This window comes from Leucopleurus acutus (assembly GCF_964270905.1).
Source record: "Leucopleurus acutus genome assembly, chromosome: 6".
In the NCBI taxonomy this organism is placed as follows: Eukaryota; Metazoa; Chordata; class Mammalia; order Artiodactyla; family Delphinidae; genus Leucopleurus; species Leucopleurus acutus.
The window spans coordinates 24,506,664-24,532,080 of NC_139149.1; the positions used below are offsets into that span (position 1 = coordinate 24,506,664).

General features: G+C 41.0%; 1 protein-coding gene across 1 annotated transcript in view; it reads right to left on the reverse strand.

The window, feature by feature from the left end:
• Window positions 1-25,417, reverse strand: part of TMEM163 (transmembrane protein 163) — a gene marked incomplete at its 5' end in the record, with an annotated part of 261,271 nt that overhangs the window by 234,271 nt on the left and 1,583 nt on the right. The window contains one exon of the mRNA XM_082840637.1: window positions 20,862-20,981. Within this exon, the coding sequence (XP_082696763.1) occupies window positions 20,862-20,981 (120 nt within the window). The remainder of the gene's footprint in view (window positions 1-20,861; window positions 20,982-25,417) is intronic.

Here is a 25,417-nt window from a genome sequence, read left to right on the forward strand (position 1 = left end):
CTGAAATAGAAAGACATCAAGCTACACCTTTTACCTGGGAAAAGTTGACCCAGAATAGCAATCACCAAGACATAGTTTGACAAGACTGTAAGTCATTTTTACAATCTATTTTTTCAATAAGTCATTGTATCAATGACTAAGTCATTTTTTCAATAAGTCATTGTATCAATCTGTCCTTGTAGCTGTCACGTTCATGATGACTCTGCATGTGCACACCAATATACCTCTTTAGCCCTTGTTTCAAAATGTCCTACAAAGGAAAATGTCAACAATGGGATCTTATTTCTCTTATATACCAACTTCCTCATTTGCAGGTGTAATAAACCAACTGCTTAGTTGTATCTAATAATATCATCACACCAAGCATTTATATGTTCACATATACACTATTTTCTTCAAAATTACCTTCCTTTTATTTCTCCAGTATATTACATTTAGGATATAATACTATTTTTGTAAATTTTATGTATAGATGAAACTTTAAGATAGTGAAATAGGTATGATGAAGTATTTGTTATAAAAAGGGTACATTAGATCTCATAAAGCTGCAAACTGATGCTATATATAGAGATACACAGTATTAAGACACTACAATTTATCAAATCTCCTGTTAATGGACATCCGTCTCCCTCCCAGTTTTTTGTCATTAGAAACAAAAGTGCTATGAACAGTCTGTGTATCTCTTAAACACACATAAAAGTTGCATGCTTTGTAAATATCTTCTCCCGGTCATAGGCTCATCTTCTGTTTTACATAGTTCTTTCTTATGCACAAATAGTTTAGTCTACTTGTAGGTAAATTTATTGATGTTTATTTTACTAATGTTAAATTTATTCATGCTTTTCATTCCTGTGGTTAAATTTGTTGATGTTTGTACTTTCTGTCTTAAATTTACAAACTTTCTTTACTGCCACGTCATATGCATATTCTCATATTTTAATTTAAAAGTTTTAAATTCCTGCTTTTCAGGTTTAATGTCTTAACTCACTTGAAATTTACATTTGTGTATGGTGGTAGCAGGTAGAAATTTATTTTCATTTTTTCTGTGCAGACAGCCAATTGTTTCAGTACGGTTATTTCCCTCCCCAACTTGTGACGCTACCTCTCTCGCATATCAAATTTCCATATACGGGGCTTCCCTGGTGGCGCAGTGGTTGAGAGTCCGCCTGCCAATGCAGGGGACACGGGTTCGTGTCCCGGTCCAGGAAGATCCCACATGCCATGGAGCGGCTGGGCCCATGAGCCATGGCCGCTAAGCCTGCGCGTCCGGAGCCTGTGCTCTGCAACGGAAGAGGCCACAGCAGTGAGAGGCCTGCGTACCACAAAAAAAAAAAAAAAAAAAAAAATTTCCATATACGTGTGGTGCTAATTCTGAACTCCCTATTCCACTTCCTTGGTCTGTTTGTCCCTAAAAACACAATCTCAACTGCTCTAGCTTTTTTTGTTGTTGTTATTTTGTGGCCACGCTGCGCAGGACGTGGGATCTTAGTTACCTGACGAAGGACTGAACGTGACCCCCTGAAGTGGAAGCACAGTCTTAACTACTGGACCACCAGGGAAGTCCTCAACTGCTCTAGTTTTTAAGGTTTAGACAAGTGCATGCACCTCGTTCTTCAAAATCACCCTAAATATTCTTAGCATTTTATTCCTCCACATAAATTTTAGAGCTTACCAACTTTACTGGGAACAAAAAAAAAAAACTATTGGAATTCTTAGTGAAATTGCACATATTCAGGTTAATCTAAGGAAAATTAATATCTTTATTACATTGTCTTCCCAATCATGAAAACACGATTTTTCGCATTATTCTATTTTATTTTATTTCATGAGTTTTAATATTTTCTAAATTTCGGCATTAATGAATTGTACGTAGATTTATTCCTTTTGGTTTGTTACTATAAGACATGGTATTGTTTTGAAAATTAAAAATTCTACTTCTGGTTTGCCATTGTATAAGAACACAATTGATTATTTTTTGAATTTTTGAATATTATTTTATTTATTTTTTTATACAGCAGGTTCTTACTAGTTATCAATTTTATACACATCAGTGCACACATATCAATCTTAAACGCCCAGTTCTTCACACCACCACCACCACCCCACCTCCGCTTTCCCCCCTTGGTGTCCATACGTTTGTTCTCTACATCTGTGTCTCAATTTCTGCTCTGCAAAGCGGTTCATCTGTACCATTTTTCTAGGTTCCACATATATGCGTTAATATACGATATTTGTTTTTCTCTTTCTGACTTACTTAACTCTGTATAACAGGCTATAGACCATCCAAGTCAAAAAATGACCCAATTTCGTTCCTTTTTATGGCTCAGTAATATTCCATGTATATATGTACCACATAGGGATTGCATTGAATCTGTAGATTACTTTGGGTAGTACAGTTATTTTCACAATATTGATACTTCCAGTCTAAAAACATGGTATATCTCTCCATCTGTTGGTGTCATCTTTAATTTCTTTCGTCAGTGTCTTATAGTTTGCTGCATACAGTTCTTTTCTCTCCCTAGGTAGGTTTATTCCTAGGTATTTTATACTTTTTGTAGCAATGGTAAATGGGAGTGTTTCCTTAATTTCTCTTTCAGATTTTCCATCATTAATGTATAGGAATGCAAGAGATTTTGGTGCATTAATTTTGTATCCTGCAACTTTACCAAATTCATTGATCAACTCTAGTAGTTTTCTGGTGGGATCTTTAGGATTCCCTATGTATACTATCATGTCATCTGCAAAAAGTGACAGTCTTACTTCTTCTTTTCCAATTTGTATTCATTTAATTTCTTTTTCTTCTCTGATTGCCGTGGCTAGGACTCCCAAAACTATGTTGAATAACAGTGATCAGAGTGGACATCCTTGTCTTGTCCCTGATCTTCGAGGAAAAGCTTTCAGTTTTTCACCATTGAGAATGATGTTTGCTGTGGGTTTGTTGTATATGGCCATTATTATGTTGAGGTAGGTTTCCTCTATGCCTACTTTCTGGAGAGTTTTTATCATAAATTGGTGTTGAATTTTGTCAAAAGCTTTTTCTGCATCTATTGAGATGATCATATAGTTTTTATTCTTCAGCTTGTTAATATAGTGTATCACATTGATTGATTTGCATATATTGAAGAATCCTTGCATCCCTGGCATAAATCCCACTTGATCATGGTGTATGATCCTTTGAATGTGTTGTTGGATTCTGTTTGCTAGTATTTTGTTGAGAATTTTTACGTCTATATTCATCAGTGATATTGGTCTGTAATTTTCTTTTTTGTAGTATCTTTGTCTGCTTTTGGTATCAGGGTGATGGTGACCTCATAGAATGAGTTTGGGAGTGTTCCTTCCTCTGCAATTTTTTGGAAGAGTTTGAGAAGGATGGGTGTTAGCTCTTCTCTAAATGTTTGATAGAATTCACCTGTGAAGCCATCTGGTCCTGGACTTTTGTTTGTTGGAAGATTCTTGATCACAGTTTCAATTTCATTATTTGTGATTGGCCTGTTCATATTTTCTATTTCTTCCTGGTTCAGTCTTGGAAGGTGATACCTTTCTAAGAATTTGTCCATTTCTTCCACATTGTCTATTTTATTGGCATAGAGTTGCTTGCAGTAGTCTCTTAGGATGCTTTGTATTTCTGCGGTGTCTGTTGTAACATCTCCTTTTTCATTTCTAGTTTTATTGATTTGAGTCCTCTCCCTCTTTTTCTTGATAAGTCTGGCTAATGGTTTATCAATTTTGTTTATCTTCTCAAAGAACAAGCTTTTAGTTTTATTGATCTTTGCTATCGTTTTGTTTCTATTTCATTTATTTCTGCTCTGATCTTTATGATTTCTTTCCTTCTGCTAACTTTGGGATTTGTTCTTCTTTCTCTAGTTTCTTTAGATGTAAGGTTAGATTGTTTATGTGAGATTTTTCTTGTGTCGTGACGTAGGTTTGTATAGCTATAAACTTCCCTCTTAGAACTGCTTTTGCTGCATCCCATAGGTTTTGGATCGTCCTGTTTTCATTGTCATTTGTCTCTAGGTAGTTGGGGTTTTTTTGTTTTGTTTTTTTGTGGTACGCGGGCCTCTCACTGTTGTGGTCCCTCCCGTTATGGAGCACAGGCTCCGGATGCGCAGGCTCAGTGGCCATGGCTCACGGGCCCAGCTGCTCCGCAGCATGTGGGATCTTCCCGGACCAGGGCACGAACCCGCATCCCCTGCATGGGCAGGCGGACTCTCAACCACTGCGCCACCAGGGAAGCCCCCTCTAGGTAGTTTTTGATTTTTCTTTGATTTCTTCAGTGCTCTCTTGGTTATTTAGTAAAATATTGTTTAGCCTCCATGTGTTTGTGTTCTTTACGTTTTTTTCCCAGGAATTCATTTCTAATCTCATAGCATTGTGGTCAGAAAAGATGTTTGATATGATTTCAATTTTCTTATATTTACTGAGGCTTGATTTGTAACCCAAGATGTGATCTATCCTGGAGAATGTTCCATGCACACTTGAGAAGAAAGTGTAATCTGCTGTTTTTGGATGGAATGTCCTATAAATATCAATTAAATCTATCTGGTCTATTGTGTCATTTAAAGCTTCTGTTTCCTAATTTATTTTCATTTTGGATCATGTAACTGAGGTGTTAACGTCCCCCACTATTACTGTGTTACAGTCAATTTCCTCTTTTATAGCTGTTAGCAGTTGCCTTATGTATTGAGGTGCTCCTATGTTGGGGGCATATATATATTTATAATTGTTATATCTTCTTCTTGGATTGATGCCTTGATCATTATGTAGTGTCCTTCCTTGTCTCTTGTAACATTCTTTGTTTTAAAGTCTATTTTATCTGATATGAGTATTGCTACTCCAGCTTTCTTTTGATTTCCATTTGCATGGAATATCTTTTTCCATCCCCTGACTTTCAGTCTGTATGTGTCCCTAGGTCTGAAGTGGGTCTCTTGTAGACACCATATATATGGGTCTTGTTTTTGTATCCATCCAGCAAGCCTGTGTCTTTTGGTTGGAGCATTTAATCCATTCACGTTTAAAGTAATTATCGATACGTATGTCCCTATGACCATTTTCTTAATTGTTTTGGGTTTGTTTTTGTAGGTCCTTTTCTTCTCTTGTGTTTCCCACTTAGAGAAGCTCCGTTAGCCTTTGCTGTAGAGCTGGTTTGGTGGTGCTGAATTCTCTTAGCTTTTGCTTCTCTGTAAAGCTTTTGCTTTCTCCATCCAATCTGAATGAGATCTTTGCCGGGTAGAGTCATCTTGGTTGTAGGTTCTTCCCTTTCATCACTTTAAGTATATCATGCCACTCCCTTTTGGCTTGTAGAGTTTCTGCTGAAAAATCAGCTGTTAACCTTATGGGAGTTCCCTTGTATATTATTTGTTGTTTTTCCCTTGCTGCTTTCAATAATTTTTGTCTTTAATTTTTGCCAATTTGATTACTACGTGTCTTGGCGTGTTTCTCCTTGGGTTTATCCTGTATGGGAGTCGCTGCACTGCCTGGACTTGGGTGGCTACTTCCCGTCCCACGTTAGGTAAGTTTTCGACTATAATCTCTTCAAATATTTTCTGTTCCTTCCTCTCTCTCTTCTTCTTCTTCTTCTGGGACCCCTATAATGCGAATGTTATTGCATTTAATGTTGTCCCAGAGGTCTCTTAGGCTGTCTTCATTTCTTTTCATTCTTTTTTCTTTATTCTGTTCCACAGCAGTGAATTCCACCATTCTTTCTTTCAGGTCACTTATCAGTTTTTCTGCCTCAGTTATTCTGCTTGAGTCCTTCTAGTGTAGTTTTCAGTTATTGTATTGTTCATCTCTGTTTCTTTGTTCTTTAATTCTTCTAGGTCTTTGTTAAACATTTCTTGCATCTTCTCGATCTTTGCCTGCATTCTTTTTCCGAGGTCCTGGATCATCTTCACTATCGTTATTCTGAAGTCTTTTTCTGGAAGGTTTCCTATCTCCACTTCTTTTAGTTGGTTTTCTTGGATTTTACCTTGTTCCTTCATCTGGTACATAGCCCTCTGCCTTTTCATCTTGTCTATCTTACTGTGAATGTGGTTTTTGTTCCACAGGCTGCAGGATTGTAGTTCTTCCTTCTGCTGTCTACCCTGTGGTGGATGAGGCTATCTAAGAGGTCTGTGCAAGTTTCCTGATGGGAGGGACTGGTGGTGGGTAGAGCTGACTGTTGCTGTCTGATTTTTGTATATTAAACTTCTATCCATCCACACCAACTTTGCTGAAATTTCTCATTTCTTCTAACAGTGTCTGCAGACTCTCTTGTCTTTTCTATGTACAGCAGACTATACTATCCATGAGTAACGCTGGTTTCTTTTTTTCCCCCTCTCCAGTCAATATGTGTACTTTTATTTCTTTTCCTTGCCTTATTGCACTGGCTGGGACATCAAGAATAATGTTAAGGAGAAGGGATAATAGCAGCATCCTTATCTTCATTCTAGATTTTATGGAACTGCTTCTAATCTTTATCACTTATAATTGCTGACATTTTAAGTTAGATACCCTTTATCAGGCTAAAACAATTCCCTTCTTTGCTATAAGTTTTTATCTTGCCTTGAATTCTATCCAATGCTTTTTGAATATCTACTGAGAGATGCTATGACTTTTCCGCTTAATTTATAAACATGGTGAATTATGTAATAACTGTTCTAACTACACCATCCTTGCATTCCAAAATTAACACAATATGGTAATGACGGTTATTTACTGTTTTGTTATATAAACACAGAGAGATTCAGCTTGCTAATATCTTATTTAAGATTTTCACATCTATATTCATGAGTGATACTTATCTATAAATCCTTCTCTATCATCTTTGGTTTTTGTTATCAAGCTAGTACTACTCTCAAAATGATATGGGAGGACTTCCCTGATGGTGCAGTGGTTAAGACTCCAATGTAGGGGGCCCGGGTTCAATCCCTGGTTGGGAAACTAAGATCCCACCTGCTGTGCGGTGCAGCCAAATAAATAAATAATTTTTTTTTAATGATATGGGAAGCTTTCCTTCTTTTTCAGTGAAACAGAATACATGAGAGTAGGATTATCTAATCCTTGAATATTCATAAAAACACCTGTAAAACCATGTTGGCCTAGTTCTGAGTTTCTCAACCTTGGACTATTGATATTTTGGGCCAGATAATTCTTTGTCTGGTGGGGGACTGTCCTATGCATTGTGGGATGTTTAACAGCATCTCTGGCCTCTGCCAGCCAGAGGCCAGTAGCACTCCTAACCCCAGTTGTGCCAACCAAATATGTCTCTTGATGTTGCCAAATGTCCCTTGACAATGGAGGGGGCAGAGAGTTAGGTGCAAAATCATACCTGGATGAGAACCAATGGCCTAGATTAACTTGTTTAATTTAAGTCAGGCATACTTGGTCATTTTTTTCTTTGAGTCAATCATTACAGATTATGATTCTAGGAAGCATTGAAGCATTTCACCTAAGCTTTCAATTTTATGTGCATAAAACTGTAAATAATAGTCTTGTTACCTAAATTTTTCTTTATTACTAATTATTATTCTTCATTTAACTTCTAAGTACTTTTCACTCATTCCTTTTCTGTTATGATCAGTATTACCAGAATTAAGCTTATTTTATCAGTCTTAAACAGCTTTTAGTTTTATTGATTCTACTGTATCTTTTTCTCTTTCATTAATTTGTACTCTTAAATGTATTGTTTTCTTCCTTCCACCTATTTTGGATTTACTGCTTTTCCCTTTCTTAGTCTCTTGTTTTAGTTTTGCTCATCAATTTTTAGTGTCTAATTTCCTTTAAGTTCTAAATATTTTTAAATATTTAAGATCTCTCCCCCTTGAGATACTCAGAAAGGTGTTAATTTCCCACATATGTCGTGATATACAGAACTATTTTAACTATACTTGATTCCAAGTGTTCATTGCACTGTGGATAGAGAACACTGTAAAATATAGATTCTTAATAATTAGATGAGACTTCCATTGTGACTATGGAAGTGGTCACATTTTAAAATGTTCCATAACGTTAAACAGACTTGTTGGACGCATGGTTCTATATTTACCCATTGGGTCAGTGTTCTTTAAACTGAAAGTTACAACTCACTGGTGGCACACAAAATCAATTTATTAGGTTGTGACCAGCACTTTTTTCAAATGAAAGAGAAATGTTCAAGTGTGCTTTTTTTTTCTAATTTTACAATCTGTGACATGAAGTCATTCACACATGGTCAGTATGATATAGTTCAATGACAACATTTTTTAATTTTCCTAGTAGCACAAAAAAAAACCATGCTGCATATTATAATTAAATATGCTTAGATATGATGACATGTAGTGTATATATAAAATGTAAGTTCAGATATACTAGGTGACATGTGCATTTTTTACTACAGATAGCACTCAAAAATGTTGGAAAACCACTTAATTCCATAATTCAAATATTCGATGTCTTCACTAGTTTTTTGTCTTTTCATTTGTCAACAAGTATAGGAGTTACAATAAAGTCTACCATTATGATTATGATTTATCAATCTCTACCTATAATTCCATCAATTTTGGTAGGGGCTTTGGAGCTTTGTTTGGTATAACAAATTGACAGGTGTTTTGTCTTCTGGGTGAACTGAACCTTTGTTTATAGAGTAACACCCTTTATACCTAATAATGCATTTTGTCTTCAAGCCTCTATTTTCTCTGATTAATATAGCAACAAAAACCTTTTGTTCCTATTTGTCAGACATATTTTCTATCCCTATACTTAAGCCATTCTGTGTCCTTATGTTTTAAGTTTATCTCTTACTAACAGTATACAGCTAGATTTTTAAAATCCAAGCTATCTGACTTTTACCTAATGGATTTAATCCATTTATATTTTTAAAATTACTCAAATGTTTGGATTTGTTTCTACTTTTTGCCCTTTCTATGCTTTTTCTGTTCCATTTTTTTTTTCACTTCTCCTGCTGCCTACTAAATAAGTTTTTAATTATTTTTCCCCGTAATCGTTTGAAACGTATGTACTCCACTCCTTCCATCAATTCCAAAACAGCCTCAGACACTTCTAAAAATACTGACTATTCTCTATTTCCTCTTTTTTCTACTTTTGGAACCCTTATTTATTTATTTTAGAAATTTTCCTAACTTTCATGTCTCTTAGAAAATATGAAAGAGAAGAATTACTTTGTGCTCCATTCTGGGTAAGTTCCTCAGACTATGTTTTGGTTCACTATTTCTCATTGGTTTCTGATTCACTTAGTACATTTTTCACTATAAATTGCTGTATTTGACACTTCCCGGGAAATATGGCAGGATGGTTCCTCACACTTACTTTTGCTTCCTCTAAAAAACTCACTACACTAAAAGTAGAGGTATATTTAAAAAAAAAAAAAAAAGACAACCCCATTAGAAAAAGAAAATGAAAGAGGCAGCAAAAAGTATTTTTAGATGCTAGAAAACATATGGGCAAGCAGTAATTGATTTAACAGACTCCAGAAAGCAAATTCCTAAGACAGCTGTGTGAAAGCAAAAAGGCAACCCAATTTACACTCAGGGCACTGAAGAAGAAAAAACAACAATTGGTGGCACAGGGTAACAAAGAGAAGACTGAAAACAGAATGACTGGTTCAAAGTCTATTTAAAAACCACTCCTCCTGATTCCCTCCCCAACTCCTATCAGACACTAGAGGTTTATTCTCTGAAGAAGGTGCAACAGTCTCTTGTTGGAGGAACACCAGACTCAACTAAAGGTGGGAAAATCAAACTGAGCTCTTAACCGGCAGACCAAGTTAAGAATTCCAAATAGAATGCTGAGATCTCAATCTTCCTCCTCAATTTAGCTCGCAAAACTCAGGCAGTCAGGTGTCTACCCTCCAGGCAGATCAGAAAGCCCTTCTCTGGGCAACCTGGGAAGTCCAAGAGGAAAGATCAGGAAGTATTAAACTGGAATCCACCCAACAAAACAGTCTAACCCACCGGGAAGTCCATCTACATGTTCAGAACTCTAGTCAGCTTTTATTATTTTTTTATTTTATTTTTTTAACATCTTTATTGGAGTATAATTGCTTTACAATGGTGTATTCTAGTGAGCTTTTAAACACCCACTTTATTTGTCTCTTTTTTTTTCCATTATGGTTTATCACAGGATATTGAATATAATTCCCTGTACTATACAGTAGGCCCTTGTTGTTCACCCATTCTCTATATAATAGTTTGTATCTGCTAATCCCAAACTCCCAATCCATCCCTCCCCCACACTCCCTCCCCCTTGGCAACCACAAGTCTGTTTTCCACACCTGTGAGTCTGTTTCTGTTTCATATGTAAGTTCCTCTGTGTCATATTTTAGATCCCACATATGAGTGATATACAGTATTTGTCTTTCTCTGTTTGCCTTTCTTCACTTACTATGATAATCTCTAGGTCTATCCATGTTGCTGCAAATGGCATTATTTCCTTCTTTTTTATGGCTGAGTAGTATTCCATTGTGTATATATGCCACATCTTCTTTATCCATTCATCTGTTGATGGACATTTAGGTTGTTTCCATGTCTTGGCTATTGTAAATAGTGCTGCTATGAACATAGGCATAAACACCCACTCGTTTGTTTTTTTTTTAACACCCACTCTTAATATGAACAGACTATCAAGGATCACCATTCACAGGATTCCTCACATGAGCCATGAACCCAAGGCAAGCAGGAAAAAAAAAAGCACCTTGGAGGAAGACAACAGAAGAACTGGAAAAAGATTTTTTTTAACTATCATTAATATTTGCTCAGAAAGATAAGAAAAGATCTACGGAAAAGATCAACAAAACAAGAGTTGGATGATTATTTAAAAGGCACACTCAGACAATTAAAAATAAACTTGACAGTAGGAACGAAAAGCTCAATAGAAACGTAGGAGTATAAAGTGGAGGAAATTTCCCACAATGTAGAGCAGAAAGACAGAAAAAGATAAATGGAAAATTAAAAAAAAAATAGAAAGGAAGGGCATACATTCATGAAAAAGACCCTACTGCAGCAAGTCTCATACAAAGGATTATGATTTAGAAAGGTTTAGGACTTAAATAGTAACCCTACAAATAAGAACTTCAAGACTCTTAAGGAACATTATTTCCTACCGAGAATTTTCTATTAAGGCATCAGTCAAGTGTCAGGATATATGAATGACATTTCAGGCTTGAAAGCTTCCCTTCCCTTGCGCCCCTTCCTAGATAGAGGAGCTAAAAGAAGATAAGGGTGTCAATCAGAGAAGAGAGAACGTGGTATCCAGGAAACGGGGAACTCAGCAGAGGAGAAAAATACAGGGAATGCCCAAATCCCTTGTGAAGGATGATCCTAGGATGCAGCTGGGCACCTAATAAAAAGGGCAACCAAACAGATTAGAGGATGTCAAACAGCTCCAAGAGCGATTTCTTCAAGATGAAACTGACAGAATTATCAGTGCATCTGAAAATATTACAGAGAAGTTGAGGTTGGAATAAAAATGCTGAATTAGAGTTTAATAAGAAATAGATGCAGAGAAAAGTAAACATAGGACTAAACAAAACAGATATTAAAACCAAGAGAAAATGAAAAATGGTGCAGGAGAGAAGTAATCGTTCTTCACCCTATAGCTCAGTGAGCAAGACTTATGTAGTCATAATAATGCAAAGCATAACTATTATGCAAGGATGGAAATTCGAGAAGTCGGCATGTTTGTGTGGGACCAGGAGGAGGGTAAAGGGTAAATTATCTTCTTCCATGGTGGGAAGTCAACAAATAATGCCTAAGTGACAAAAATTCAAGAGCTGGCATTAGAAGCCTGTTACTTATACAGATATAAGTAAATGCAAGGATCAACTAACTAGAGAGGCAAAGTCATTGCCAGGATGGGGACAAGGAGGAAACAGAGAGGAGAGAGAGTGGGGGCTGTTATAGTTCTTAAATTTTTCAAAACTACATGCATGTTATGGCTTCCCTAAAAACAACAAAAATATATATTTCTTTGGTTATTTTCCATTTGGTCTTTTCAGTGTCTTTTCCTTTCGTGTGTTTGATTCCTTTTTGATTGTCTACTCATTACATATATGCATTTTAAAGATTTTGTCAGGTAATTCTCTCCTCTGGAATTGGGAGTTCTAATCACATGCTGTCTGACTTAGTCATGGTGGATCCTTTCTCAGGAGCTTCCTATTGTTGGATTATGAGCTCATCTTTGGTGGAGCATCAGCCATGGGATGCTGCTGGGACTTAACCTGAGGTTCTACACTTGCTTCTTTCAGGCACTCCAGGGATATTTCTGACCTAGAACCACGTCTCTGTTAACATCTCAGCTTGAGGGTTCCTAGGCTACTCGGGCAGGATAGACTCCTAAAGCGGATGCCATGGTATATCCTCCCTCAGGACCTGAGCATTCATTCCTCAAGCCACCAGGAATGAGGGCTGCTGACGGCTCACAGTTACATCCCTCTCCTGGAACCAGCCTCAACTGAAGGAAGCTACCTCTGCCAAGGTTACACTTTTCCGTGGGGCAGCTCACACCAATGACTGCTCTGACAACCTTGCTTCAATTAGAAAATTCTGAAGGGCCATTCCAGCTTCTAAGTCCCTGTGGGACAAGCCTCTGAGGTAACAGCGTCAAAGTTCAACTTCTCCCTCTGCCCAATCTTGATTCCCTTGCTCCCTTTCAGGTATTATTCCTTAGAGCCTCTCCCAGCCTCTACTCCCAATACACCTCTTGCAGTAAATCTCAGAGTCTCAGGATCTATTTCTTAGGAAATCAACCTAGGAAAATTCCAAACACAAACTTGCATAAGGTGAGTCCTGTGGTTATGAATTCTAGTGGAACACTCCCCAGCCCTCACCAAGCTAAGCTGAGTCGGATAAGCTTCCTTATTGTCTTCCTAGGCTGGTGAGTGGGTTTATTCTAGTCCATCCTTTCATTGAAGGTAAAAGTCCTCTAGTCCCCACTATTTGTTCTGACATCTGCGGAGTTCCCCTTCCCATTAGGCTGGAGCTCTTCAAGGGGACCAAGAGACTGTCCCACTTCCTTTTTTTTTTAATGTAATTTTTTTTATACAGTAGGTTCTTATTAGTTATCTGTTTTATACATATTAGTGTATACATGTCAATCCCAATCTCCCAGTTCATCCCACCATCCCCAACCCTCCCCCCTGCCTTCCCCCCTTGGTGTCCATACGTTTGTTCTCTACCTCTGTGTCTCTATTTCTGCCTTGCAAACCGGTTCATCTGTACCATTTTTCTAGGTTCCACGTATATGTGTTAATATATGATATTTGTTTTTATCTTTCTGACTTACTTCACTCTGTATGACAGTCTCTGGGTCCATGTCCCACTGCCTAATGTTCTCTGTCGTACCTAGCAGAGCAGACAGGCAACAGAAATTCGCTAAGGACTGGATGAACACATCCACCAGCTGGAAGGAAGGATGAGCTGATAGGCATGGGAGAGTTGGCAGAGAGTGAGGAACAGGTCCCTTTACTGGGGGAAGGAGGGTTATCTCCCAAACTCTGGCATCATCTTCAGCCCTCAGGATGGGACACGAGGAAATAACCTCCTGTCAAGAAGTCTGCCAGACATTCATCTTCAAGATGCAATTCCCAGAGGACCAAATCACAGCCCTGGAGTACAAGCAGACCAGAAAACCCCTTCTTGTCCAACCGGCTAACAAATATGCCTAGAAAGAGACTGAGAGGCAATAGGAAAAGCCCTGAGGAATTTCCCACAGGGCTCTGGCCCGTTTCCTAGCAGAGCCCAGGCGCCAGCAAGGAGGGGCAAGGACCCGGCGAGCCTAATGAGATGAGTCCAGCCGGGGCTCACTGCCCAGCTCCCCTGAGTCATTGCCACCGCTGTGCGACAAAGACACCCCCATGCAAATGCACCCTGGCCACACTTTTAATTAAAGGCTCTGTGCAGAATGCAGGGAGAAGGAAGGCCGAACAAGCAAGCAGCTGCTAAGACCCCTCCTCCACTGTGGCTGGAAACAGCAGCTCACGGTTAGCGTGGAGACTCAGGAAGATGCGCTCTCCTAACAGCCACAGCGAGTCCGGTCAAAAGAACCCTGGATCCTTCGGTCCAAGAGGAGGCACAGGGAGAGGGGAGGGCGGGAGAGTGGAATGAGGGGGAGGGGGAGGGAAGGGGCCTGCAAGCCCCTTCCCCCTTCCCCACAAAGCTGAAGACGGCTTTCCCCCTTGTTTCCATTCACTTGAAAACACTGCCGTGCCTTTTTCGGAGCTCTTTACCTGCAAATGTACATCCTCAACCTGCTGCAGCCACGGTGGCCTCAGCAGGAAGATGTCAAAAACTACTCCAGTCCAACCAATATCTGAGCGCCAACTGTGTTAGGGGCTGAGAAAGCAGACTGGAGAAGACGGCGCCCTGCCTGTGAGGAGGATGTATCAGTGCACAGAGCGACAATGATTGTGTGTCACGTTCCTGACTGCTGGGTGCCCACGCGGCTATGGGCAAAAGGGGCATTTCAGACAGCCCGGAGGGTCAGGGAATGCTTCCTGCAAGAGGGGATCTTTCATCTCAGTTTTGGGGGATAAGTACAATTTAGCAAGAAAACAAAGCGGGGGGTCAGGAACAAAGGGCATCTGAGGCCAAGGGCAGAGCAGGTGCATGGGTATGAGAGCGCAGGGCTGGACGCAGCATTTGGGGAACTACACGGGGTTGCTTGTGGGCTGGCATGGCCGGGAGATGGGAGGAGCCGAGCACAGCCAGGAAGGCGGGGCCAAGATCAGGAGGAGCCTCTAGGTAAGCAAAGGGGTGGGACGAAAACACTACTCCGTGTCCGTGAGGCATCACTGAGCCAGCGTATGGGGGAGGGGACCAGGCAGCAACCTGTGAGGACACGACCTCGAGGATATGAAGGAGGAACCCAGAGGCAGGGCGTGTTGTCAGGATGAGGCGCCCAAACTGTGTTTCAGCCCGTTCCTCCCTCCCGGTTTCCACCTCTCAGAATCAGCATCCCCGGTTATCATCCGCCCGGCACGTTCCCGGGTGGCAAGTTATCCCACTCAGCACGGCCAGGATGTGGCTCACAAGCTTCCTGCCCACATCCTGCCCCCACCGTGTCACCCGGCTCAGCAGCCCAGGCAGGCCGTGGTTGGGAAGTTGTTCCGGAAAACTCTCCACCTCGAATCGACTTCACACTACACTAGGGAAACAGCAGCCTGGGAAGAGGCCGGGCTCTTTAGAAGACCAGCAAGAATAAGACGCCATATCTAACCTAAGTACCAACGGGAAGCGTGCACAGCACCACATCTGGGCTTCCCGTGCCCAGAGAATGTGTAGAAGAAAATACAAGACACGGGCAACAAACATCGTCCGGGAGGAGCAGTAACAGGGAGAGAGCTTAGGATGGAAAAGAGACTGGCACCGTGTACCTTTGGCCTCATGAATTTTTATAATGTGCACATACTTCTTTTATCGATAGGAATAAAAAAGAACAGCAAACAACACGAAGGATCATTCTATGAACAGAATAGAAACCAACTGTTGAAGTCTTTGGTTCAGGGAAACAGTTCAGGGGTTGAGTCTTAAGGACACAGGCAGGAGAGGAGAGGCCCTCACAGGTGTCATCATCCAATGGCATAGGGGACACAAAGGGGAAAACTGGGATGAAGAAAATACACCGTGTGATGGGTAAAACTACTCTGGGGGATGAGTCCTGGTGGCTGGGGAGGGCCCTCTGAGGATTCAGCCACCTGGAAATCCATGGGAAGATGAGCTTTGCTGAAAGATGCCCACTTGCATCCTGAGGAGAAGTTGGGGTGTCTGAGAAAGTGGGGCAAGGGTCAGATCAGGACGCACGTTTTAGGCCACTGTAAAATTTTTTTTGGCCACGCCGCGGGTTATACGGGATCTTAGTTCCCCGACTGTCCTCCTGCACTGGAAGCAGAGTCTTAACCACTGGACCGCCAGGGAAGTCCCACCACTGTAACTATTTAGACGTTACTCTTAGGGCACCAGAAAGCCACTGGAGGATCTTCTATCTTCTTTCCCACCTCACAAATGTGTCACTTGAGAGATACCTAAAAAAGTTCCCAGACATATTTTGCTGAGTTTATAGAAGAATCTGTCATTTCATTTCAGTTATCTTTCAACTCTTGGACTCACAAATTAAAAATAAAAAGAATAAGTACACTTATTCTACCATTTTTAAGGGTCAACAGTTTATATGAAAACCAGATACATTACTTTAAAACTCCCAAATATAAAATCACTCCTTTCAGAAAATTTTCTAATTCTTTTTTTTTTTTTTTTTTGCGGTACGTGGGCCTCTCACTGCTGTGGCCTCTCCCGTTGCGGAGCACAGGCTCCGGACACACAGGCTCAGCGGCCACGGCTCACGGGCCCAGCCGCTCCGCAGCATGTGGGATCTTCCCGGACCGGGGCACGAACCCGTGTCCCCTGCATCGGCAGGCGGACTCTCAACCACTGCGCCACCAGGGAAGCCCCAGAAAATTTTCTAATTCTTAAATCTACTGATTGACAAAATTTTTGAGTGAGCTTTTTTCTGAGAAGATCTTGGTTTGGAGTATTTTTTTTTTTTTAAGTAGAACTGTGGATCTTAGGAAAAGTTTTCCCCTGAGAATGTTTCAAATATATCTTCATTTCTCACAGAACATGTATTGAGTGCCTAAAAATTAACTTGCACTCATTCAAAGCTCAGAAAGAGTTAGAATGCATTTTCCTAAATCATTCTAACAAAGACATCAATGATGTCAAAACTCTGAATTTTGAAACAGAACTTCTGTTCTCTTTCTAGCCTCATTATTAAAACAGATTTTTTTAAGGTTTGTTCATAACAGGATTGCCATTTTCCATGCTGCCTACCGATTATAAACAGAAGTAATTTTAAAGCCAAGCTAGAGCTCTCTCTGAAATATTCAAGATGTATTACCATCTGGTTTTATATCAGCATTTGAGCAGGTCCAAAGAATCACTACATTACCAAGTATTATCAAAAATAGTTCATTTCCCTTTCAAAGCACATATTCCCCTCAAAATACTTTCAAGTCACAAACTCTGAAAATTCACCTAATTTTTCAAACTACACCAGACATATGAATGTCAACCGTAGTTACATATGTAAGTGATTTGTCACAGATCACTCAGTAATGCTGACCAAAGCTAGTTTCATCTAATGGTCTTTTGGAAAGTACTAATTTGGGAAAACCTGGCATACCTGATTACTTGGAAGCATATAGGAAGTAAAGGGTAATAGTCTTTATTTGCAATGTACACACTATGTAAAAATACAAATCTTCCCAGCCCTGAGAAAAAGTGCCCCCCTAACATATATATCCAGCAGCCTCATTTCCAAACACAAAAGAGACAACAGCCTTTCTCCAGAGGATGCTCAGCTAAAAATCAGCATCTACAAGTAAAGAGAAAATGGCAGGTGGGGAGATAAAGATGGGTTTCTAACTGAACCTGCAGAAACAGCTCCAAGACAAGGCCCTTAGCCAGAGAATGGCTGTCGGATTTTCCAGCTGTCTCGACAAGATTTCAATTGTTCATAAAATAAATGAGACGTAAGCTTGGTATCTAAACAAATGTTTAGATGAAATTTATTTCTAAGAAATCTTTTCCTTCCACTTAACTGAAAAAACACTTTTTAAGATTTCTCTCTGTTCATTCATTCAACAGTCTTGAGTACTGATTCCATGTAAAGATGTTCATCCTGCCCCCAAAGAGTTTACCATCCAGTAGTGGCAAGAAAGCATGACAATAAACACAGTCTTCTACTCTTCACCATGATTATCACCCCCTGGCAACACACACACACACACACGTGCGCGCGCGCAGACACACACTCCGAACACTTCTCTGCCATCTCAAAGCACTGCATTCTATAGCAATTCTCTTTAAAATGCCAACTGGTTCAACCTGACCATTTCACAGGATAAAACGGGGGTTTGCTAAGCCAGACCATATTCCATTTTATCCCATCTCTCTGTCAACCACCTCCTTGGAGAATAAGACTGGGGGCTCCTTCTGACACTTTTTAAACAATACTTTTACTGCACTTTCTGAAACGTACCATTTTCCTTGAAATACTAATTTACACAACTTCAAAAGTCAGTTTATATTGCTTAATCCCTACTGATTTTCTCTCCCTTCAAAACTATGAAAAGGATTGAGCGAAGGCCTGTCAACATGTAAACGATGCCTTAAATTTTTTTTAATATTTCATATCACAAAATAAACTTAGGAAACTAAAGAGTAAAACCAGCAGCGCTAACAACACAGCCACAGGCCACCTCAAGGGTCTAAAATACGAAACACAGGTGCACATACACTGAAGCTACTCTGTAGTTAAAGCGGGGAAAAATATAGTTTATCCTCTACATGTTTTGGTTTCACTGGACCAGAACAAGTTGAAAGCAACTTGGGGACAAATTGAACGTACCACAGAAAGCAACAAAGATCATATCACGTATATGTCAATGCCAACATTTTATACGCAAGAACTTACAGGAGTTAAATTGTTTGCCTGCCATAAAAAAGTGGTAAGACTGTTCTGAAAAGAAACAGAACGCTTCTCACAAAGCAATATTCGAATTCCATATGCATTATGCAACAGTCTTTTCCTATTATAAGAAATGGAACAAAGTTTTTATGATAACTCAACTGATCAGGCATAATATGGGAAACCAAAATTTCCTCCAAATTTGTTCTTATTCTGAGATTAAAGACATCAAATGTAGGATTCTTCTCCCAAAGGAAAGACTTGCTCAGCATTTCTTCACATTCAGGTCCTCATTCAAACACCCACGTTATAGAGTTGTTAACATCTCTATCAGGCACACAGCCGTGCATCTGAGTAACTATTATTCTGTTTGTAAATCACCTCTCCCTTCCTGGCATTCCTCTTTCTTTCCATATGTAAATTATGGTGTCAGAATCGGACCCCACCACCAGCTACCGCGACCAAATTATGCTGCAGGGACATCAGTCGCGACCAAATTATGCTGCAGGGACATCAGTCGGGCTCCAGGGACATCAACTGGGCTCGTTATTCTTGATTCAGCATTAAAAAAAAAAAAAAAAAGGAGGAGGAAGAGCTATTTTCAGGAATCAGAATTCCTCTTTTTTTTTAACATCTTTATTGGAGTGTAATTGCTTTATAATGTTGTGTTAGTTTCTGCTTTATAACAAAGTGAATCAGTTATACATATACATATGTTCCCACATCTCTTCCCTCTTGCATCTCCCTCCCTCCCACCCTCCCTATCACACCCCTCTAGGTGGTCACAAAGCACCGAGCTGATCTCCCTGTGCTATGCGGCTGCTTCCCACTAGCTATCTGTTTTACATTTCGTAGTGTATATATGTCCATGCCACTCTCTCACTTCATCCCAGCTTACCCTTCCCAGAATTCTTCTTGATCAGATTTCTGGCTCACTGGTAAATGTTTCTACCCTGAAATGCATTATTCTTGGCTGCTAAATGTGTGGCTTTAAGAAAACAAAAAACAGGGCTTCCCTGGTGGTGCAGTGGTTGAGAATCTGCCTGCCAATGCGGGGGACACAGGTTCGAGCCCTAGTCTGGGAAGATCCCACGTGCCGCGGAGCAACTGGGCCCATGAGCCACAATTACTGAGCCTGCGCGTCTGGAGCCTGTGCTCCGCAACGGGAGAGACCACGATAGTGAGAGGCCCGCGCACCGCGATGAAGAGTGGCCCCCGCTTGCCACAACTAGAGAAAGCCCACGCACAGAAACGAAGACCCAACACAGCCATAAATAAATAATAAATAAATAAATTAAAATTGCAACCTCCCTTTAAAAAAAAAACAAACAGGAATCAGAAAAAAAAATTAAAAAACAAAACAAAAAGCCAAGACATGGTACTACAGTGTTTCCAATATAAATTGCTTCCAGGAATATATGCTGAGTTTTGCAGGGAACACTTGGTCAAATTCTAATATTCCCTCTTGGGAGCCAACACCAACTTCCAGCAGCAGCTCTAACTGTGCAGAATGGAATTTCAAACACACACAGGGCAGCATCTTCTGGCGGACACAGCCCTTTCTTCTCCTACTCTGTGGGGTGTCACATGAGACACCTTGTAGGATACTCATCACTCAGAATATAGATCTTTCTGTTAAAGTCATAAATTAATCACGAAACGCACAAAATACATTCTTTTCCCTAACATTAAAGAAAATAAATAAAAAACACTGTGGTTTCCAGCAAGGTTGAGCTGAAGCTGAATGTCACTGCTTAAGCTTGTGAATCACCGCACGATGTAATAAGAATAAACACCACACACACATCTCTATAGGCTGCAAATGTTAGCAGAGAAAACGCATGTCATGGGGCTTCCTAACACGGAAACAGGATCATCCATGGGCAGAAAGTGTTCAGTTGTCTTCGTTCCTCTTGATTATAATAAATATTTTTGTTTCCGTGGCCACTGAAAACTTGAGAGAGGACCCTCCCATTCTCCTTTCATTAAAACGTACGGATGATTTTATTCTAAACCTTACGCAGATATAATCGGGGGAGAGATTGCACTCATCTGGTGGCATGAGGCTCAAAATACGAATCTCAAGGACGTATATTTGTCACACGCCAGCCCAGGCTAAAGGCATCCACCAAGGGAATATTTTCACTATTCAGCTGGCAGCCAGAATCTACTACCACGAACCCGCATACTGATGAGAGCCAAAGCCCCCAGCCACGTTCTCTATTTCTTCTTCTTCACCACCTCTTGCCTCTGCAGAGGAGAGAAGCCATTTTGCTAATTTATAAGCAACCTGACTATGCAACCATTGAAAACAATTTACTCATCAATGACAGTCGGCTAAAAGCAAAAGCACATCCCATAGGAGTCAGAGGATAAAACAGGCAACACCGGCACATACATCGCTCAGCAAGACGCCGGATACTCACTAAAGGCAGCCACCGCCAGGGCCAGTGTGACAATAATGGAGAACCAGGAGACCCACAATGCCTTCTTTCTGTAGTTCTGGGCTTCGTGGGGTTTTAGCCGAGTGCTGCTTTCTAGTAAGCCTGACAAAAACAAGGAGAAAAGGAAGTTAGGCATTTCCTTATTAAGAAACCCACAACTAGAGCTATTCTTTCTTAGCCAAGGATTGCAAACTGACAGCCCGCGGGCCGAGATGTGGGGTTTTTCCATTGAAATATAGTTGATTTACAACACTGTGTTAGTTTCAGGTGTATGGCAAAGTGATTCAGTTATCCAAGAGGTGTTTTAACATTTAGGAGGGTCGCACGGAAATCAAGCTTTCTGGCCTCTCTTGAAAGATCTCAGGCTCTGGCAATATTTGACTCGTGTTCCCAAGGGTAATGGCAGTTCTTTCTCAAGTACCCTACCACCCCCTGACCTGACATATGACCCCAGCCATCCCCCCGCCCCTGTGGCTCACTGGCTCACATAGGTGCTGCTCCTTCTAACGAGACTTTTTCATTAGAAAAACAGCACAAGTAGCCCACATCTGGTTGGGCATTTGGGCTCCTCAGCGTGGCACTGATTTGCATTGCTCCATCAGCATGGCCCTAACTGGCGGACCGGGTTTTGGGGTTGTGGAATACAAATGCCCGCACGCCTCCCCTCAACAGTTAACAGAAGGAGGGCCATTTCTCTCTAACCACAACCAACAGCCACCAGGCCTAAATGACATGCCACGTTTTCTTCCCTCTCTTTCTGCTCTATAGTATCTATTCCTGTGTATCAGTCAAATGTCAAAAAATTCTTACACTATGGCAGCGGGGTAAACCTGCTAAAACTGGAGGTCGCTCCCCAGGGGGGTCACGTGTAAGAAAGGTTTGATTTCGTCTCCTCTGCTTTCAACATTGAGAGGCCTCAACGGTAACAGAAATTCAGGACGACTCTGAGGCAATGCCCAAGCTTCAGCAGCCATGGGTTGAAGACTAAAACATCTTCAGCACGATCTTGATTTATATTTTTTCTTCTCCTTTGTAAAGAGACCATATACGGCATCTCTTAGCTGCATGAAGAACCAAACTCTCAGCCCTGCATTCTACATAAACAGGACAACATCTCTGGCCAAACAACCCATAATATACCTTTCAGAGGTGGAGCAGCCTCATCACAACAGCTCCAAATGATGAAGGAACTGGTAGTCAGAGCTTAAGCACCCACCTGTAAAATAAGGCACAGTGTGCAACAAATCACACCTAAGCATTGTGGAAAAGGCGTCTTTCCGTTAGACTGACTGGGTACCACATTAAGCCTCTGGTTGCCAAAAACTGCATCCTGCTCAAAAATTATAACAAGGACCCTGTTAAAACTTCCCAATTCCATTAACTACCCAGATTTAAGCACCCTGAAGAGGGCCTAAATAAACAGGAAATGTGGAGAAGCCTGCTTACTGAGTCCAGTGTACAGACACAGATTTTTTTTTAATAAATTTATTTTTTTTAATTTTATTTTTGGCTGTGTTGGGTCTTCGTTGCTGCACGTGGGCTTTCTCTAGTTGTGGTGAGTGGGGGCTACTCTTCATTGTGCTGCACAGGCTTCTCATTGCAGTGGCTTCTCTTGTTGTGGAGCATGGGCTCTAGGTGTACGGGCTTCAGTAGTTGTGGCACGAGGGCTCAGTAGTTGTGGCTCGCAGGCTCTAGAGCGCAGGCTCAGTAGTTGTGGCGCACGGGCTTAGTTGCTCCGCGGCACGTGGGATCTTCCCGGACCAGGGCTTGAACCCGTGTCCCCTGCATTGGCAGGCGGATTCTCAACCACTGCACCACCAGGGAAGGCCCCACGGATTTTTTAATCATTGAAACCTGTAGACTTATTTACAAGCAAAAGGTAGATGAATTTGCAAAAGGTAGGTAATAAACTCCATCTCCATCACCTCACTGTAAAAATCTCCCCAGACCTTCCTTTAAAAATGCACTTGGACAGAAAAAAGAAAGATCTTCTCTCTTATCAAATTGTGCCCTGGGTACAAGTGATTTCAAACTGTCCCTTTGTCTGCTTCCCTACCTGCTGAAAAACACCCCATTCTAATTTTCAACTGTGATCACCCTTGACTCCAGTTAAAGCCACAACCTAGAATAAGCAGGTCCCAGTGACTCCCGATAATTTATTTCCCTTTGCCCAAATGATATGGAAATCTTTCTTTCATCCTGGCCAGTTGATTTTCAAGAGAAGTGAAGCTGTAACATTTAAGTACTGACTCAAATAAGCAGTTCATTTGCTGGGTACTGTGACAGCAAGCATCTTGAGAGGTTATCCACTGGGGGTAAAAACGAGGTTTCTTCTAGAAGTAGATTTAATTTTCTAAGAGAAACAACAAGGATCTGGGTTTTCAATTCCAACACATGACATTTATTTTCCCTACCAAAGCCAGCTGTTTCCAACAATATGACTGGAGCTGACCGCACAGACCAATCATGTGCCTCACCCCAGAGTGGGCCAGCACTCCCCTTGGAGGGAGTCTGGGATGCCAGCTCACCTGGGCTGCACTGCCCTGTCAAGGTAGCAGGTGAATCCTCTGATCAGCAGGACTGGTAGTTCTTCCGCAGATCTGATCCTGTATGTGCTTCCCCATGAGATGCTTCAAACTTTAAACACTGGAGTAAATTGGAAGACTGTCCAAGAAGGGAAGAACTTTCCCATTTCTATCCAACCTTCTGTTTCCTGCTAGTTTTCCTTCCTAAAAATAGAGCTAATACCAAGAATGGAAAACTTCCCACTCCTCAAAGGAAGTGGGGTATAATGACCTATGAGGACCCAGCTCATAAATGAAAGGTCCGCACACAGGTGCCACTACCTCCGCCCCGTGTTAGCTGCACGCAACGTGCAAGACACAGAGATGCGCTGAGAATTCCTGAAGCTTTCAGGAAGCTGTGTGTCAAAGGTAGAAGAAAAGCAGCACAGCCTACAGAAGCCAAGGCAGGCCTCAAATGTGCACACAGGGCTGGGTCCTTCCTACCCATAGTTGGCCTCCACATTCAAATTTTTAATCTCACTTGAATTTCACCTATTTGTAATTTGGGCCTGGCAAGAGTAAGCATAAGGGTTGTATTAATGAAGGACTGATACCTTATTTGGGCGGGGAGGAGATGCAAATATATGCAGGGAGATTGAAGCCATCAGTCATTTCCATGCTAGTATGAATTAGTTCCAATTGCTTTCTCCTATGAGTTAGTCCCGCTTGGATTCTCTGAAGGAAGGGGTATATTCATTAGATGGGAAGGTAGTAGGAAATGCTGAAGCATGTAACACTCTAGGGCCCTAAGGCTTGGGGCAGAATGATGGGAAAACACCTGTGGGGAGAAGAGTGGGTATTAAAAGGTAGGGCGTGGAAATGCGTAAGACAAACTTGGCCTATGTTTTGTTTTAGTCCCTAAAGGTCTTGGACCACAAACCTCTTGCTCCCTGAACTACAAGGCTCAGTAACTGCAGTGTCATTTGGCTGACAATATGAGCTCATTAGGGTTCTGGGAACCAGCCCACATCACTTCTAAGGAAAAAGTACCTCTCAAGTCTCCAAACACTAGATGTGTATAAAGCAAGCTTTTGATCAAAGTTAAATGGAGCCTGTCACAGGGTCCTGATAGCTCAGAAGGAATTTAGGGCAAGAGAGAAGGCCAAGTATAGGTACAAATCCAGGTGCCCACCCACCACAAACACACATACCCATTGGTAGGTATTTAGGCCTCGAAGAAAGCAAGCCAAACGTGATGTAGAGATACACATCAAGCAACTGCTGAGGCTTCCTCCTCCCCAAATCCTCTCACCATTAGGAAAAAGGTAGCAGCAATGGAACGGTTCCCAAGGGATACAAAACATCGATATTGGAAAGATGCAGCCCCGTTAATAAAAAATAACACAAACGCAAAATATTATAAGAAATCTCCCTAGGTAAGCTTCTGATTTATTTAATAAAAATGACTCATTCAGCATTAACTCTTTGCTGCCAGGAATGGGTCAAACAGAAGAATGTCACACTGACTTTCAGCTTTCAACGCCACATGGCGCTGGGTTCTTTGGGGGACAGGGTTCATCTTAACAGAGAGGCAGTGTGTGACATGCAGCGCTTTCACACAGTGACAGTTTATGAACAGTGAATGCTTTCATGCTATAACATAATGGAAAATGAAATTCAGTTGACCAGTGAAAAATAACCTTAAGAATAAATTCAGAAGGGCTTTTTACACTTGAGCATGAGCTACAAAATGACACTAAATATTAACTGGCCCTAGCACTTTTTTCCCTCCTATCATTTTGTGAGGTGGGGAGAAATAGGCCAGCTTTTACAGATGACCTGCAATGCTACAAAAATAAGCCCAGCCCAGAGTTCGGTCTTTCTTCAATGCAAAAATTTTAAAATCCTACAACACTAGCTATAGTGGGAAAGGTAATTAACACGACCTACACTAAAAATAACAGGTTTTGCTGGGCGCTTGTGATGTCACCCATCATCAGCTCGAAAATGATAGTCGAGTTAGGTGAGAACAGG